The 18,828-nt window shown below is 38.0% G+C and overlaps 1 protein-coding gene across 1 annotated transcript in view; it reads left to right on the top strand.

Annotated features, from left to right (window-relative positions):
• The window catches only part of ANKRD55 (ankyrin repeat domain 55), a 78,452-nt gene extending 67,341 nt beyond the window's left edge, over window positions 1-11,111 (top strand). Inside the window, exons 9-11 of the mRNA XM_006912470.2 lie at window positions 937-1,595; window positions 8,927-9,019; window positions 10,974-11,111. Of these exons, the coding sequence (XP_006912532.1) occupies window positions 937-1,595; window positions 8,927-9,019; window positions 10,974-11,095 (874 nt within the window). The 3' untranslated portion in view covers window positions 11,096-11,111. The remainder of the gene's footprint in view (window positions 1-936; window positions 1,596-8,926; window positions 9,020-10,973) is intronic.
• Window positions 11,112-18,828: the final 7,717 nt, after the last annotated feature.

Genomic DNA, 18,828 nt, shown 5'->3' with positions numbered 1-18,828 from the left:
ACTTGTAGGAAAAAAAAAAAAACACTCATTCTATGCAGCCAAAATAAGTGGTGTTTTTCAAATTTTAGATTACAGTTTCTCACTCTAAAGAGTAACGTTGCAGTCTGGCTTTTAGGGTCTGCACATGAGTCAGGTTTCATCATTAACTCATGCCGCAGAGAGCATTAAGTCCTTTTTGGCCTCAAAAGAGAAAAACACAGAATTTTCCAAGGAATAAAAACAAAATAGTGCCGTGGGGGGAAACTCTCTACCTAAGAAGAGGCAGCCGAACACTGCTGACCTGTTTTTCTTTAGAATTCGCCTGCCCATTCGGTGCTGCTCGCTTTTCTTCTGCTGCCACACCCAGCCTCTGGCATACACACTTCCTCTTACGCAGCTGAAGCCCAGACAAAAGCTTCTCTCCTTGGTTTCCTTTAGTAACTTTTTTTTAATAAGTATTTTTCAATAGGGAAACAAAAACACACAAACGGCATAAAATGGGCAGGCTTCCTGAGATGGGTAATGTCAGAGCTCTGCCGGGATCTCCTGGGATCCTTTTCAGAGAACCTCTGTAACCACACTCCCCTCAACTTCTGCAACCTCCACCCTGCTTCTACTAGTTAAAGCTTCAACTCAACCCTTGGCCTTCATCTCTTTGACTTAAAACTTACACTCCTACTGCCTCTCTCAAAACAGACTACCTAGGGATAAATTTTGGAAGGATAGCCCGTGAGGGAGCAAGAAGAATCTAAGACATGTTCCAACTGGGCAGAGAACTGACCATGGCAAGGACCACTTCTAGAAAGGGGTTGTGAATTCTTGCACTTTGTCTTTGGCTTGAAAGGGCTATGAGGTATCTTTGAAGGATCTAAGACATTCTGCTCAAGCATATGGTTAGTAGTGGTGTCTGCACTTTCTATCCTCATATGCTATTCTTGTTATTTCATATTCTCATAGAACAGAGCCTACACAACCCCTTCCTTCCCAGAACAGTAGACCCCAGAAGAAGGAGGGGCGTTTCGGCACACTCAATCAAATCTTCTGCAAAAACAGGAAAGAAGAACAGAGGGCCTATCAGAAGTATCACAGCAGGGACGCACACAGCGGGGAGAACAGCTCGGAAGTTGATGACATCATCACCACCTTTGACAGCACTGTGGATACCAACTGCCAAGAACAGCCTGGTGATCAGGTGGCTATGGTTGACTTTAAAAAGAGGATCTCAGAGAATTCAAAATACCTCTTGCCGGAAAAGAAGCCTCTGGCATATAAGGGGCTTCCACCAATCAGAACGCAGAGTCTCCCACCCATCACCCTGGGCAATAACTTCCTGACGGCCTCCCATGGGGCTATTTCCCATGCTGGCCTGAGCTCTGGTACTCATCACCTGGCCCAGCCATCTCAGAAAAGCCGGAGTGAGCAGGATTTATTGACTAACAGAACTGGCAGCCAGGCATTGCTAGATAACCCCTGGAGAGGTGACTCTAGCCAGGTGTTCTGCAAAGCTTGGACTACGTCTTCTGATAAGCTGCTAGACAGGTTGCTCACCAGCAAATCCAGTCACCAGGAAGTCTCTGTGCCTCCATATCTTCCTCATCTACATAATCCTTCATCAGGTAAAGTCCTGGCTTCCTTCTTCTTCATTCTTGGCAGGCTCTATAAGGAAATATGTCTCATAGAGTTCTAAGTTAGGAACTAGAGTGATAGTAGCCTAGGGGGCAGGGCCAGAGCAAATTGGGTGATTAGGGACACGTTTTTCCTTGAATTCACTAGATTCAAGACTTCCAGGCAATCGTAAATAAAAGCATGTGCCCGCTCATCTTCCCAGCAAATATATGTGGTGACTGGCATATTAGAACAGGAATATTACTATTTCCACTAGCTAGGATTCTTAACCAGAGGTGTTTGGCAAAATTACCTGTGAGAGGTTGATTTGTTTGTTTGCGTGATTGTTTTTAAATCAGGTATTCAATTCTCATTCCAGACCTACTGAACCAACATCTTAGTGAGGGAGGAGGGAAGATGGTAATGCCTTGCATGTATACATGTAGAAAAGAAATGCATTCACACTTTTATGGTTCAAGGCTCCCCACATACCAAAGGGTCACATGGCAATTCTCCCTCTGGCCTCTAACCTCAGTTACTTAGCACCCCGTAGTACCCCCAAAGCTACCAATGTTCTTAATTTTTTGTTTATTCTTCCAGAGATATTTTGTACACATATATATATTTATATACATTAAATATGTATATATCACCCTTCTAAATAAATGTATCACACTAAAGAATTTATACACATACAGGCAAATATATATATATGTATATTTCCTCCTTTCTGAATAAATATACCACGCTAAAAATTTTATTTTTAAATTTTTTAAATGATTCTGGTGCACTCTGGAGACTGGGAACCATTGCTCTAAAGCAGAGTCTACAAAACGGCTTCCAAAATTGTTTTATTACCACCATATCTAGTTCTATTTTCAAGTGAATTGGTTGCTAATGTTTAAAAATCATTATGTTTTACATACAAATCTAAAATTCTGGCTTCTCTTGAGAAATAGAAAAATCTGACAAGACTGAACCCAAATTCTCACTTAGGAATAATTGGCTGCATCTGAATAACCTCTCTCCCCTTGGGTACCACTTGGACATTGCTGAACCACAGTTCAACCTAGCCTACACTACTTTCTAGTATGTCTCCATGAAGTGTCAGTTCTTTTTCAATGTGTTTCTGTTGTTGTCTTTCTTATAGTAAGGTTAAGGGGGAAATGATATATTTCTTGAACCCATGTTTCCATCAAAAGCAGAAGAATGAAAGACCAAGAAGGCTATGTGCTGGTTTTCTTTAAAGAAGTGGAGGAGGGCCATATTTCTTTGGAAATGAGGACTATAATTTCCTATTCCTAAATACGCAGCATGAGTCTGGCTTTCCTCACATCTGCCTGGTGTCTAAAGCCTGTGGAGCAGAGTATGGCTCCTCTCATACATGTTTATATGTATTTAAGCACAGGGTAAATATGGGTAAGTACATGAAAGCTTTCTCCTGGTATTTGAGAAAAACTCCACTCAAGATTTTACTTCCTCCACAAAGCACTGAGGCATTAGGCTGGTGGCATGGGTAATGTTTTTGCTTTTGTTCTAGAAAGTCTGCCATCTTTTCACTCTTAGTGGCCTCCAGGGCTTCAACCCAGCCTGCTCTCTGAAGTTGGTCACGTCCTAGCTAATATTTTCTCTTTTGAAAATCTTTCTAAATTTTTGGAAGTCTTGTTCTTTTTCTGTCCCTAAGACAGCCATATTAGTTTTTATTGAGTTCAGCTGCCTGAGACCCAATAAACAGAGACCCAAAGTAACAGTGGCTTAAACAACATAGAAGTTTATTGCTCTCATATGAAAGGTGTCTAAAGTAGGTAGTTCCCAGGTGTTCAATGGCTCCTTGATCACCAGAGACCCAGGCTTCTTCCATATGTGTGCTCCATAGCTCATCACATGACTTCCATCCTTCAGATCATTTCACAGTCCACAATAGCTGATGGAGCAGAAGGAAGGAAGGAAGTAAAGAGAGGGGATAAAATGGATGTGCCCCCAGCTGAATCAGCTCCCATTAAGTGGTCATCTTCCCTTAAGTCCTACATATCTGCTTATGTCTCATTAGTCAGATCTTTATTCACATGGTCACACCTATCTGCAAGGGAGACTAGAAATTATAGTCTTTTAGCTGGGCACATGGCTATCCCTCCAAAATTGGATTTTTGTTTCTAAAAGAGAAGTGAGGATAGGTATTAGATAGAGAACTAATAGATTCTGTCATATGTGTCATCTAAAACTTTTAATATTATTTGAAATAAAAAGAAATTCAAAAAACTTGGTTTTAGGATTCGCTTCACTTTTCCAGTGAAGTAACTTGAAAAGTCCGAGGGTGGCAAAATAGCAGAAAATAAGAAGCACAATTTTCCAAGAGAATCTTAAATTACTAGCTGTGCCTATATCGAAGCATTTATTTTTTCAACCAATGTTTTTGAGTGCTAATAATAATTAGGAATATCCTAGGCAACTGAGTCATGATTAAGATAAATTTCCCAAGAATCTGCAGCCTATAAATGAGCTTTAAGGGATATGGATTTGCTAAAATGTTTGTGTAACTGACTTTAAACTGATTTTCTTCTCATGTTTAGATACAAGATCATAGGGTTCTTTCATTAAAAAACCATTTCATTAAATGGTTATTAAGTGTCTATCATCCTAGTTTATCAAGAGGCAGTATACTCCAGTGGTTAAGAGAGGAGTTCTAAAGCCACACTGTCTGGGTTCAAATTCTGGCTCTGCAACTTGTTGTTACTTAATTTCTCTAAGCCTTTGTTTCCCCATCTGAAAAAAAATGAGAGAAAATACCTAACTCTCAGGGTTGTGGATTGCTGTTAACATTAAATTAGTTGATACATGTAAAATACTTACGAGCAGTGACTTGAACCTATTACCATATTACCCACACATTTAGTATTTTTTAACTATGCACCTGGACTTATGTTAAGCAATATGTCTTAGAGGCTATCTAGACATGACTTTTATTTCAAAGATGATGAAATTTAAGAAAATGTGCTAGTTAACTGCCTGTTGGCTCTCAAATCTAGTCTTTTCCCTCCTGCTCTACTCTGTATCTCAGGGAACTACATTTCCCAGGCTCCCTTGCCAGCTGCTTCCAGATACTTTTGGCCAAGTACTGGGAGGCAATGGTGGAACAGTAAGAGCAAGAGAAAGAGAAAAACCATGTAGTTCTACTCAACGTCCCTCTGATTCCTGTGGAATCTCCAACAGTGGCTCTCTCTTCCCCCAATTCCCTCTCCATAGCCCCTCACTCTGTGGTTCTGACTCCCACTATTTCCTGGGCCTTGGTAATACCTTCTCTTTGCCTTATCCCTCCAGCCTGGAGGCAGGTGCATCTTTCCGCTGTGGCCAGTCTCTGGAATGTCCTTCTACCCTGTGCTGTTTGGTGTCTCAACTTTCCCATCACCAGCATAACCATGTTTTGTATGAAATTCTCTCTGTTTCAAAGATCTAGAGAGGTCTCTATTTTCCTGAATGACCCTGATCAATAAAGCAAGACAAGCCATCTCTCTGGGCCACAGATTCCTTACCCTCCAGATTGAAGGCTGGGACCATTTTGTTTCATTAGGCCTTCTCCAGTTGCAATTAACATGGCTTAGAAAACTTAAAACAATTTGCTCAAAGTCTTACAACCAATTAGTGACATATTTAGAATTTGAACCCAGATATCCTAAATAGGTATGTATCACCTCGACAAAGTATTTCTTTAAATCTCAAGTCCAGTTTGTTAATATGCTTACCAATTATTGTCTTAGAAATTATATTGTCCTTTCCCGAACTAAAAAAAAAAAAAATTGTGCCTGTACATTTTATTTTCGTGGACATTTCTAATCCAATTTGAAATGTCGTTTTTAGAACTACTGAGGCTCCTGGACTACAGTTGGGAGGGTTCACTTAAGTGGTTTAAGTTGTTAGTCTAAGCGGGTTGAAACTCAGTGGATTTATACACTGAGCTCCCATATTTGATGTGAAAGCCTAGTGTGGTAAGGCAATTCGATACTATAAATCATACCACTGCTCCACTGGCTTGAACTTGGATATAACTTTGGATTTTCTCCTTTTCCGCCCTGGGTTTAGTAGAAATAATATGGGCTAGCAGTTGCTGCTGTTCGAATTCCTGGAAGCCAATATCCTATGCTTGCATCAGCAACCCTGAACATTTAGCTGTAATGATTATTGCTTAACATTTATTGAGACCTGTCAGTGGGCTAGATGGAGAGAGTTGGGGGAGGAGGCACTTATCCTAATGAGGGAATTTAGAGCACATCGGCTTAATTCATTGCGAGCAGCTTTTAGAGAAAATGGAACAGAAATCTCTATGGTGTTTGCTACAAGCCTGGTTATTTACAAGCCATCACAAGGAAAGTAAGAACGTGCTCCTTTCCTTTCTCCCTCAAGAGAGAACTTCCTCCTCCAGAATTTTCTAGACTACCCCAGCAACAATGCACTCTCCTCCCTGTTGTATGTCTGATCCTGTGACCCCTCTCTTTAAACCCACCAGAGAATTTACATGTCTCCAGGACAGAGGCAGATTCCTTAGCTAGCATATATAATCCTCCCAGCATAGTGTGGCCTCTTCATCTCTCATTCTCAGCTTCAGCACCTCTCATCTCTAATCCTCTTTCCATATCCCTTTGAGCAGTTCCTTGAATATCTCTCAGTTCCTTAACAACCCCCCATAGTTTTTCACTCTAGGATATCTTTGCCCATGTTATTTTTACCTTCTACTGGCTGTGTGCTTGACAGACTGCTATAATCTTTTAAGAACCAGCTCAAAACTCCCCTTCTATGTGGAAGTCACCCTGACCTCAGTAGGAATTGTGATCCTTGCTTATTATTCATCATAAAACTTCACCTCGTTGAGCCTCCTCTGGGGCAGTGAACTTCATACTTCCCCTTCAACAACAAAACGGGGGAGGAGTTTTTATCTACATTCTAGAGATGAAGACCTTGAGGCATGGAGAAGTTAGCCACCTGACTAAGGTCACAGAGCTAGCACTAGCTAGAAAGTGGCGGAGCTGACATTCAAGTGAGGTCTATGGGATTCAAGACACCTTGACCTCCCTGGACCCTCCTTTCCTCTGTGATGCCCTAATAGGACTCACGGGCTTTAAAAATACAAGTTTACTTGTCTTTCTTCAAACATACACGGTAAGCCCCTCCTGGGCACCTTGTCTTCTCTTTGTACTCTAGACTCAGGAATACAGTGAGCATGCAATAGATGAGTGCTGAATTGATTTGCTTGTTTTAATTATTATTAATCCTTCATTCACTTATGGTTCCTTCATTTAACTGTGGAAACATTGCCTGCCTTTTTATTCTAGGACAGTGTTCCTCGATCCTGTGCCCACAGGCTGAACACTCCCCGAAGGTGCCTGTAGCACAGATAAGAGAGCTTTAGGCTGTGCACAGATCCATCCTGTACTTCAAAATGGAGCCAAATGCCAGTGTACAACAAAGTTTAACTCTGTTTCCACCTCCCAAATCACTGCCACAGCCCTCTCTGTCCACTTATCCCATCCTATCAATACTGATTTGGCTCCTAGAAAGGAAGGATAACATGAATTTTAGGGTCAGAGAGACCTAAGGTGGAGCCCAGGCTCTATCACTTCCTTTAAGTGACCTTGAGCACTTCTGAGAATTCCTCCCAGCTATGGTGTCCTGATTTGTAAAATAAGGATGATAATAATATCTATCTCACAAGGGAAGGTGACTGTTAGGATTACATGAGATTATGCTTATAGCATTTAGCCCAGTCCCTAACAATAGTAAGTGCTTAATAAACATTATCTATAATTATCATTATCTTGTTACTTGGTTTTACAAATTTCTGCTCAAATGTTCATGGATAAATAATGTATGAGCTGATACAGGTTTTACTGTAATTCTATTCAGGAAGGTTTTCTTTTTAAATAATGACTTATAAAGTTATTTGACCTTAAGAGTCCAAAGGAATAAAAATATAATGAGAGACTGGAAATTTTGTTCCATCTTCATCAAATGACACTGTTCAGGTGGCTGCCGTATATATACATCTATATTTGGACTCACCTCAAACATGAATGGTAGATTATGGCCAATGTTCTTTTCCCCACCCTCATTGTAAGGACCACTTTGCCTGAACAGAAGACTCAAACCTTGTGAGCATTGCTGATGTGACTCTGGTTCCTAGTAGGAAAAAAGATCAAATGATCATGTTAAACACTCCCACTGTCCAGGAGATCATGTTAAACACTTCATAGACTAAAATTGTAGTAATTGCTAATGCTGATTGAGTGTTAACCCTGTAAGCTAAATACTTTACATTCGTTACCCTATTTAATCTTTATGTCAACTAAAAAAGACAGATACTATTTTCACCATTTTATATGAGGAAACTGAGGTTTAAATTAGACAAGCTGGGAATTGAGCCTGATTCTGTCTGATCTCAGAGCCCCAATTCCTATTCATTACACCACTTGGTCAACCTTTTTAATGGACTTAAATAACTTGTGTATTCCTTTCTATTTTCAGATGTTTGGAACATCTATCTCTTGTAATTAGTAGTGTGTTGATACATGTTAACAACTGGCCCTCCTGGAGAAAAAAAAAAAAAATCAGTGTTTGCTGGTTTCTATGGTATAAATACTTTCACCACGGCCAATGTCAAGCTACCAGTGAGATGTCAACCAGCTCACAAAATTCCTGAAAATTTAATCGTTGGCTCCCAAGAACTGTTACGCATGGCTCCAGCACAGCACTGCTTATAGTCTAAATTAAATAATAATGATCTCCTAAGGACTTTCACCTAGTTTCCACCTTCTAGGTCAGTGATTCTCAGACTAGCTGCACATTGGAATCACTTGAGAGCTGATAAACATCAAATGCGTATCCCTGCCCCAGAGATTCTCTTTTAATTGATCCGGGGTTTGGCTAAGGCAGCAGTATATTTTTTTAACTCCTCAGATAATTCCTATGCACAGCCAGGATTGAGAAACACTGCTCTAGAAGAATATATTGTACTCATCACCCACTCATTTATTACAGACTGGATGAATATGTGATGTTATATCCTATTTTATTTTTCAAACTTTCAAGTTTTAGAGTGGGTGGCCAATTGTGCTTGTTTATAAAATTTTAAACTAGTCCATTCAAGAAATGATTTTTGATACTTTTTCCTTTCATTTAAACAGTGACTAGCATATAATAGAAATTCAATAAATATAACTATTATTATTTTGTTGTTGTTAGTATCTTAAATTTAGCAATCTCTAACAACTTTTATGATTTTCTTATCCGTTAGATTTTATAATCTGTACTTGGCTGAGTCTTAAATGATTGATGCAAGTATGTTTTTCCACAGGACAAAATTTTCAGCATCTCTCCCCAAATAGACCCAAAATCAGGGATCTTCCTTTTACCAGGAACAACCTAGCTCCCCTACCAGACCAAAAATGTAAGTATTATGAATCTTCCTCAGCTTCCTTTGCAAGTGTTAACATGTCCAGACACAACTAAATGTTATTTCAGTTTACTTTCATTTTCCAAGTGAACATTAGGTACCAAAACTTCTAAGTTATAGGAAAATGGAATAGAGACAGTCTTTAAAGATACATTCAACTTGTTAATGCTTGTTTAAAACAACAACACCCCTTCCCTTAAGGAATTTTTATGTTTAGACTATAAAAACTGTAACAGAGCTTATTTTGCTATGTATTATTTGATGTGTTTAAGAAGGTACTTTAAAAATTCTCTTAAGACTGGTCTTTCTACGTTGGTTTCCTTACTATGATAGACACATAGAAATGTCTGTCACCTTTTAATTCACAGGCTATGCATTCCTAAGCAGAATGGAATAATCAAGTAGATGCTGTTCAACAGTATTACTTTTGGCATTATTGATTTCTTTGTTAATATTTTATAGAAAAATTTCTCACAATGTAAAACATATTCTATCCAGCCAGTGATCTTAAGTTTTGAGTGTTTCAAAGTATTACCTGGGGCGCTTGTTGTGAAGTAGATTCCAGGCCCCACACCCAGAAATTCTGAGTTTGTATATCCTCATTTCTGTAATCTGAGGCAGGTTCCATTACTATGCCCATTGTGCAGATAAGAAAACTGACTTCAGAGAAGTTACATGACCTGCTCAACATTGCTTAGTAAATAACAGAGCCAGGAACAAAACTACAGGTTATTGAGCCCACTGCCTCACGAAACAAGCAATACTTTCTGGATTCTAATGCACTTCCTTTTCTTCCTATCCTAGACCATCCGCCTGGCTATAACATGCACAGGTATACATGCACGTACGCTCACACACACATACATACTCTCCGCATCTTCCTAATTGCAGAGGTTAAATGATTTAGGAGTTGCCCTCACTGTTTTCCTTAACTTTTCTGTACTTCAGTTTCCTCACTTAACCTATAGCAGCCTTGCCAACCTGATTCTATTATAGGATTAAATGAGTTAAGGTATGTAAAACACCTGACAACTGTTTGCACAGAGTAAATGCCCAATATGTCTTTTCTGATAAAAACAATGAGAGAGGTGTGACGGGGTCTTGATACAATCCTATCTTTTTGCAGTTAAGGAAAGGAAGAGGTGGAGAGCTATGTCCTAGTTATACAAAGAGTTGGTAGCAGAAACGATGGTCTCTTCCTTAGCATATCAGTTCCTCTGTCCTTACTGATTTATGTAAAATGAGAGTTTGGGATGGTATGAATTCAATCATTGAATGAAATTCAAGCCTGATCTTGTCTTTTAGCAGAAACCTTGTCTAAGATGTCTAAACAAAGACATCTAATTAAGAAAAGAGTTGTTCAGCCTTAAATCCTGGTGGGACTCGAAGAAGCCTAACAGAAGAAATTTTCTTTGGTAGAGCCCAGGAGCTTTGCTTTTTACAATTAAATTTAAGTGGAAAAGGGAAAATAAACATCTTTGATCGACTTTAGCTCTATGAAAAAGAAATGGAAAGGTACACAGTGCTCTTCCTAAAAGAAAAGCGAGAACCTTTTGAGGTTTGCATAAAAGCACAGCAACAAATGTCTTGGGGTTTGTTTAGAGCCTTGTGCTGACTTGGCCATCTGAACAGCTACTCCACCCAAGGAACAGAAAGCTCTGCCAGGCACGCACAGCTTGATCATGCTTTGATCAAACTTGGCCCTGACTGGTATTTGTGCATATTTGACATCCCTGACTACATATGGTAAGTCTGAATACATATATATGAATGTGGATATGAATATATATATACACACACACACAGCTTTCGCCTGCAGTCTAGCTCTCACCAAGACAAGCTTCTTAGAAATGCCTTCACTCCTAAAGAAATAACACAATTCTCCTACCACCATTCCTCATGAGACTGAGAAAAGCAAATCTTAAAAGTCTCTCATTCTTTCACCCAGTTCTATCTGGAGAACCTCTACGAACAAACCGAGTGCTTCCTGCTATTCCAAGCCAACGGGGACACAACATACCTGCTGAAGAGAGTGAAAACTCTGCTAATCCTACCAATGATAAAAATTAACTGTGGGTCATTGACTAAAACCATTCCTCATGAGACTGAGAAAAGCAAATCTTAAAAGTCTCTCATTCTTTCACCCAGTTCTATCTGGAGAACCTCTACGAACAAACCGAGTGCTTCCTGCTATTCCAAGCCAACGGGGACACAACATACCTGCTGAAGAGAGTGAAAACTCTGCTAATCCTACCAATGATAAAAATTAACTGTGGGTCATTGACTAAAAATGTAGATTATATATATTTATATATATATAATCAGCTGTCAAAGGACGAAATTACTCTAGTTTGTAAGAACAGAGACTAATTTAGTAAATTTCATTCTATAAGCCATTCACAGTTTTATAACTCAAAATTCTATATTCCAAATAAAGACATTTCCCAAATAAGCACTTAGAATCTTTGATTGTGCATATGTTGTAATTCTGTGAGTTTCTGTGACCTCTACATGCCAAAAAAGAAGTCAAAATTTGTTATCAACAGGGAAACTTAGCTATGTTTGGTTTGCTTTGTGGCATGTGAGATGATTATTTTTTCTGAATGATTTTGCTTTTTTAAAAAAAAGTATGCTTTGGTAAATAAAAACAAAAAAACACATTCCAAACTTTTCTTCACATTTATTATAATTTTACTTACCTTGGACTGATGAAACTTAATTAAAATTAAAGTAGTAAATTTTTTAGTCACAGTGTATGGCTTTTAAATGTACAGTCTTCTACATAGTATTTTCTAACATTATTAGTTCCTGGCTATAGCCCAAATTGCTGGACAGTGTTTCTGTATCTTCCTTGTTATCTGATTATTTCCACATATTGTCATTTTCAGATATGATTGATTGTTCCAATAGTGAGAAGATCATGTAAGTTGGAAAGGTCTACATCCTGGCCCAACAGAATGGAAAAGGCATTTCTCACACATTCCTCAAATTCCTACGTATTTAATCATTCTTTTTTCTGTTTCAAAATAATGGTCTCTGCCCACTGAAGACATTCCCAGACTTATGACTTAGCAAAGTTTGAAAGACTACTACTAACTGCAGATCTCCTTACAAAGATGTTCGTGTGCTGTTACGATTGATTTCACATTCAAGGCTCAGCCATAAAAGAGCATAGTCACTCCACGTTATTTTTTAGCCTGAATGTCATTCTGTAAATATCTCAAATATAATATTTACCATTTTATATTAATATTGTTTGTGCAAAGAGGTTACACTGTGCCATTTACTCAGTAGAAGCTCCTCTAAGGCCAAATCACAGTCTTTGGCTTTATACTTCTAGAAATTTGTACAGTGCTTAGCATATAGTAGGCAGTCAATCATTTAATATTTTTTCAGAAAAGAAGGAAGAGAAGGAAGTAGGGAGGTAGAAAGTTAGCAAGGCAGAGAGATGTAGGAAGTGATAATAAAAGAGGTACTAGTGTACAATCTCCTTTGGACAGTGATAGTTGTCTGAATCAGGGATTATGAAAGAGAGAGCCTATGGATCAGCTTCCCAAGATAGACAGTAGCTAGTGGGATGGCAAACCCTGGTGCAAATGAAAGAACTCTCAGGATAGATTCTGAAGGGTTTTCTATTCTGTTTTGTTTTGTTTGTGGGCTGCTTTTATCTTTGTAGAATTATTCTTTGTAAGTATCAGTTAGGCTGTTCAGTAAGTATCAGTTAGGCTACGGAATCCATGTCCACCCATGAGTAGGTTGCTCTACACTGCCTGGATTAGTCAGGATAGGCTCACCTCTGCTTCGATAATAAAAAAACCCTAATATCTCATTAGCTAACACGTTTTTTTTCCTCATTCACAACACATATCTCACACCAGGTGGCAGAGTTGGCTGATGTAGTTTCTACTTCAACATGCACTTCCTTGGTGATCAAAACACAGGAAATGGGAGGTGAGTCTCATCGCTCCCTCTCACATTTCATTTGCCAAATCAAGTAATATAGTCACACCTAACTTCAAAGGGGGTAGAGAAATGCAATCCTTCTAGGTGTCAGGAAGGAGCATTGGACTATACATGACTTATCCAAAAGATTACCACACTAACCAAAGTTCAGGCTTTAAGTGATTATTTAAGTATACTGGCATGCCCGCTACCAAGTGAATAGCAAAGAGGTCAACGTAGTTGAAAGAAAGAAAAGAAAAGAAAGAGAGAGAGAGAGAGAGAGAGAGATCTGAGCTAAATGCTCCTCATACATCATTCATACTTTATCTTAAATGCCCATAGAAACTTTAAAGAAGTTAACAAAGACCATGAACACATAGAAATAGTGGTGACCACAAATCAAAGCCAGATCTATTAATGTAAATAGTATTTACCAAATTCTTAATATAAAATAAAAAATTTAAATATCCTCTCTTCCAACCTCCCATAACACTCTACAGTATACATTTTTCCCCTCAATTTCAGTCTTTTTTATAGTTTAAGTAATGCCAGATTTTGTTCTTTATAACCCCTACTTTCTTGTTTCAATTATAATTTGTAATGTTCCTACAAATAACAGTAGTGCATCAGTTTGAATCTTTCAATAAGCAGACATCAAGATGATATTAGATATGTACAATATTTGTTGGGGGAATTGTCTTTGAAAAATAAAGGGAAGAGAACAATGAATTAGACAGGGAAGAACTTCAGAGAGTAATGTATGAAGAAATAAAGGAAAGTAGGTAAAAAGGAAGAAAAGTGGGAAGGAAGAAGGAAGAAAGAAAGGAAAGAAGGAAAGAAAAAAGGAAGAAAGGAAAGGAGGAAGGAAGGAAGAAAGAAAGAAAGAAAGAACGCACTCAGGCTGGGAGGGAGGGAGGGAGGGAAGGAAGGAAAGATCTGTATGTAGCTATAAAACAAGGCACCATCCTGAACACTTGAACATATGTATATATATACACACACATAGAATCTAACGTTGGGCCTTTCTACTCAAGTTGATTTAAGAATCTTTTGTTAGCTGTGAAGAAGTACTATGCTGCCCACTATCACCTCTTTAAATAGAGCAACTGTCCTTTGGCCAATGGATAAAATTACTTGTTTGAGGTAGATTCCTTCTCAGCCAATATTTCACTGACCAAATCAGATTTTTTTTTTTAGATATTTACCAATTAGTGCCCAAATTTAAAATTTTTTTCTTCTAAAATGATTTTTTTCTTGTTTTACCACTTATATTTCCTTTCATTGCTAAGGAAAGTTTATTTATGCTCATAAAAATTATAACTTTGCATATATTATTTCATTTGGATCATTACATCAACCTATATGCCCTAAGTATATATAAGGAATCCAAGGCAGAGAGAGAAGTTAAGTAATGTGGCCAAAGTCACACAGCTAAAAAATGGCAGAGCAAGAGTTAGCAATGAAGTCTCTCTAGTCCCATGGTCCAGTGGTCCCCAACCTTTGTGGTACCGGGGACCAGTGCTCCTATGAGAATGTAATGCCTGATAATCTGAGGTGGAACTGAGGTGGTGATGCTAGTACTGGAGAGCAGCTGAAAATACAGATGAAGCTTCACTGGCTCACTGCTCACCTCCTATTGTGAGGCCTTTTTCCTAACAGGCCACAGGCCTATACCAGTCTGTGGACTAGAGGTTGGAGACCCCTGTTATAGTCCACATACATAATCCCTAATCGTCATTTTCCTTTTCCAGAAATTTCATAGATGTGGTATATCTTTAGCAAAGCCTCTTTTCTCACTTTATTTATTTAGTCTATGTACAGACAAAGTAGAGCTACTGTTAATATTTGTGGAAAGAGCCCACCAATCCAGTAATCTGTGCTAAATCAGTTAAGAGTTGCTTGAAATTAGCCCCCTTCCCCCATTGTTCTTAGGTCCCTTCAGTAGTCACCTGGTTTAACACGGGTGTTATTTCTACCAGTAAACACTCAGCTCCAATGCTCTTGTCTTCCTTGAAGTAAGCCAATATAAATGGATTTCTGTGACTCCAGCTTATTATCCCTTCCAATTCTATTAGAGCACAGATCAATACATAATATGATTTTAGAAAACCCTACCAAGTAGCTGATTAGAAATATAGTACCTCCCAGAATGACAAACATGACCATTGGTTTTGCTTTTGCCCCTACTCATTGAAACGCACTGATGCAAATCTCTAAGCAAGGTGCATCCTGGCATTTTAAAGGTGGTTTTGAAAACAACCTTCTGAAATCCACTATAGGCTTAAATTAGGTAATCAAGATTAAACATGTTTGACCTTAGCATGAAATGTAACACTCAAGCCCAAAACTAAATTAATCAAGGAACATGATAGTGGCTCTCATATAGTAACTAGACCTTCTGATTGCTTTTTTTTTGGCGGAGGAGTGGGGAAGACATTTTAAAATCTGGAAATTTTTTCAGAACACATATTTCCTAGACATTGACATAGAAATGTTAATACTGGTTGATGAAGACTCTCAACAAACTATAGACTCTATCAAAACTGTTTTTTAAAGCAAATGTTTTCCCATTCTGACTTCTGTTTTAACCCAATCTTTGTCTTTTGGGCCGAATGAGTTCCAAAATCCTCAGAAGCCAAATCTGAGAAGTCAATGAATAAATTGTATGAAAAGCTAAAGAGTTTCTAGTCATCGTGTTATATTAGCACAGTTGTCACAAGAAAGACAAAAGTAGTTTTCACACTAATATGTGAAAAACAGGAAAGAACTTGTTAATTATTAAATCCCTAGTAAAAATTTTATTAGTGATGAATGGTAAATTACCTTGCATTTGCTAAATGGTCCACAGACTAGAAAAACTGAGAGCAGAAAAATGACTGCCAGTTCCATTAGGAAGATAAGGTAGACTCTAATTTGTTGACTTTCATAATAAGAAACTGACATTTTGGAGATTTGGAGATGTGGATCAGCTGTAAAATGAGAAGGTGAGATGGAGTGTGGAAGAAACTGTAGTTGGTCCCACATGGGCAGTGAATCCAAGAACTGAGCCCAGATACAGTTGAACACCAACAATATCTTTGGTGCACTGAAGGCGAAACTCCACTAGCACCATGGAGTGCGTGACATTAAGGAATGAATGAAGGAAATTATCTCCACCTTTTATACTCAAGTGACATATAAAAGTACTCCCAAAAAAGCTTCTAAAGAGAAACCAATTATATTTACTGGCTATTTAGAAACCGATGATAAAAAAAAAAAATAGGTTATGAGGAAGCAAGACCACATCTTAGAGCCCAAAGAATTGTTCTTCAATGAACAAACCAAGGCCTGGCCTCATTCTCAAAAGATGAACACCATTTCCCTTGACTAACACTTAACACTGTTCACAGATGTCCTAGGAGATACCAACTATAACCTCTTCACCTCACCAGGGCTCAAGAGTTCTATTTAATTGAATCTTATGCATCAATGAAACAGAGAGCTATAAGTATTATGCTCTTTCATCAAGTTCAAAAATGGGCTTAAAAATGGATTTCAGGTACATCGTTATTGAGCCAAATACTAACTGTATTTAAAAGTATAACTTACTCAAGCTGCTGAGCAAGAGGAGAAGAGTAAAGTTTCTGAAAGTATGTAAGAGAATAACAATAAACAGAAAGTGAAGCCAATCGGCATTATGATATATAGCTAGAAGGAGTTTTCTCAGACCTATATGACAAAATCAAGCAAGCCTTAAAATTTGAGAAAATCTAAAAACCAAGGCTATGTTCTCATGTGTCTAAGTAGCTCACTCTAAGATAACTATCCCAGTATTCTTTGAACAAGTGACTTCAGTGGGGGCAGGGGAGTGAATACAAATACAAAAGAAAAATGAATTGAAAAGAGCTAAGGAATCTCCCCTCTCCCGAACCTTCGGTTCCTGAGATCTAGTACATTAGATCTCCTAGTAGTGAGTTTAGCAAGCATGTCTCTTTTACAGCACTACCTCCTCTTTGCCACATTCTATCAGCACAGGACAAAGAGTTAAACTTCCATAAGCCCTTTGCGTTATTCTAGTAAAAGCTTATAAAGTAAATAAGATTTTTCTTCCATAGATGTGCTGGAGCCACCTCTTACCAGCTCACAAGAATTGACTGTTAAATACAATACTCAGAATTTTGTGAACTGGTGTTCAACCATTTGTAACTTAAAAATGGCCATGGGGTGAATATTTACACCATGGAAATTGGCAAACACTGCAAATCAAGGCTTTCTCTTATTTGAGATCTGGTTTACCAGCATAATGTTGGATGGGACTTTTTTTTGGAAATCATGCAATATAATTTAAATAATATTTTTAAAGCTATCCCTTTGACAACACCGATGCTGGAGAACAGGACTCATGCCTGTCTCAAAAGTAATCATGACATGCCTAGATTTTACTGTATTAAATTATATTTCATGGAATATAATTTAATCCAAGGGCAATCAAATCCATATAACATATGCATGCATGAGTCACCACTATACTCAGAATGGGATTTCCCCTCAAAGCTTATCATGAGCCAAATCATACTTTAATGAATATTAATGGGTGAACATTTTTTTCTCCCCATAACCTTGGGAACCTATTAGTAGCTCACAACTCAATTTAGTCACTTTTTCTGTTTAAGGTAGATAACCTGGTCTTAATGTAAGCGGCACTCTCTGTGACTTCATGTCTAATCTTGTTACTGCCCCCGCACCCTATAACACTCAGAAAATGTACGTGTTCCCCCTTAACTGCCCTCAGAGCTAAGAAATAAACGCTAACCCATGGTAAAGGGTAAAAGTCACAAAATGAATGTGCCAGTTCCTTTCCTTAGGCCATTTTTCCCAGAATCTAGGAGATAAATAAGGGTTCTACTTATATTTACAAGCCACATTCTATTTATAGTAGATCTACTAGGTAAAGTATAGGTATAGTAGATCTACTAGGTAAAGATTGTGTGTGTGCAGGAATAGATATATATGGGTTCGAATTACTCAGTTAGTTGCATAAGCAATCACTATTTGTTGCTAAGAACAGTTAGTTTAAACCATGTGACCCAAGAACTCAGACATAACTCATATAGACAGGAAGGACTCTTAGGTATTCAGTTCTAATGTCAAGATCTGGCACTTGCTCTCTGTCCTTGCCTTAGTTTGTTCTGGATCAGCAACAGACAATAGAAATGCATTTATGCATTCATTTACAATTTCAACATTTATTGATTGCTTGCACTGTTGTACATGCTGTAGGAAAAAGAACATATATAGTATAAAGGAAATTTATATGAGGTTAAATGATAAGGATTTTCCTATATTTATTAGAGAAAAGTCATTATTTAAACTATGTACCCTTTGTTTTGGCTCTTTATTTTTTTGTGATTTGAAGCCAAAAAGTTATTTCTTAATAAAACCAAATATTAAATCTCAAAATTGTTTCTTTTATTCTTCCATTCTAAGTTACAGAGTCTCAGAGCCTAAAAATAAAAATAAATTTAAAAGACTTTAGACAGAATATTAATATTGTACCTTTTCAAGATCCTGAAGCACAAAGCTAGTCTTTTTGTAGTTGACGAAAGGTCAGAGTATAAGGAAATCTGGACTGGTTAAAGAGAGTGGTAACTTTACCAGTTAGGCAAAAAAAAAAAAAGAGAGAGAGGAAAAGAAGGAAGGAAGGAAGGAAGGAAGGAAGGAAGGAAGGGCAAGCAAGAGAGGGGCAAAGGAGGAGGAAAGAGCTGGGAGAAGGAAAGGAAAATGACTCAAGCCTTATCCCAGGTGCTGGGGGACAACTATTTCCTTGAGTCCCCATTACCACCTGCTTAATCATTTTTTTTAAACAATCCTTAGTTCCTTTC

This window comes from Pteropus alecto, unplaced genomic scaffold (genome assembly GCF_000325575.1).
Source record: "Pteropus alecto unplaced genomic scaffold, ASM32557v1 scaffold73, whole genome shotgun sequence".
In the NCBI taxonomy this organism is placed as follows: domain Eukaryota; kingdom Metazoa; phylum Chordata; class Mammalia; order Chiroptera; family Pteropodidae; genus Pteropus; species Pteropus alecto.
This window is presented reverse-complemented; position numbering and strand designations above follow the sequence as displayed.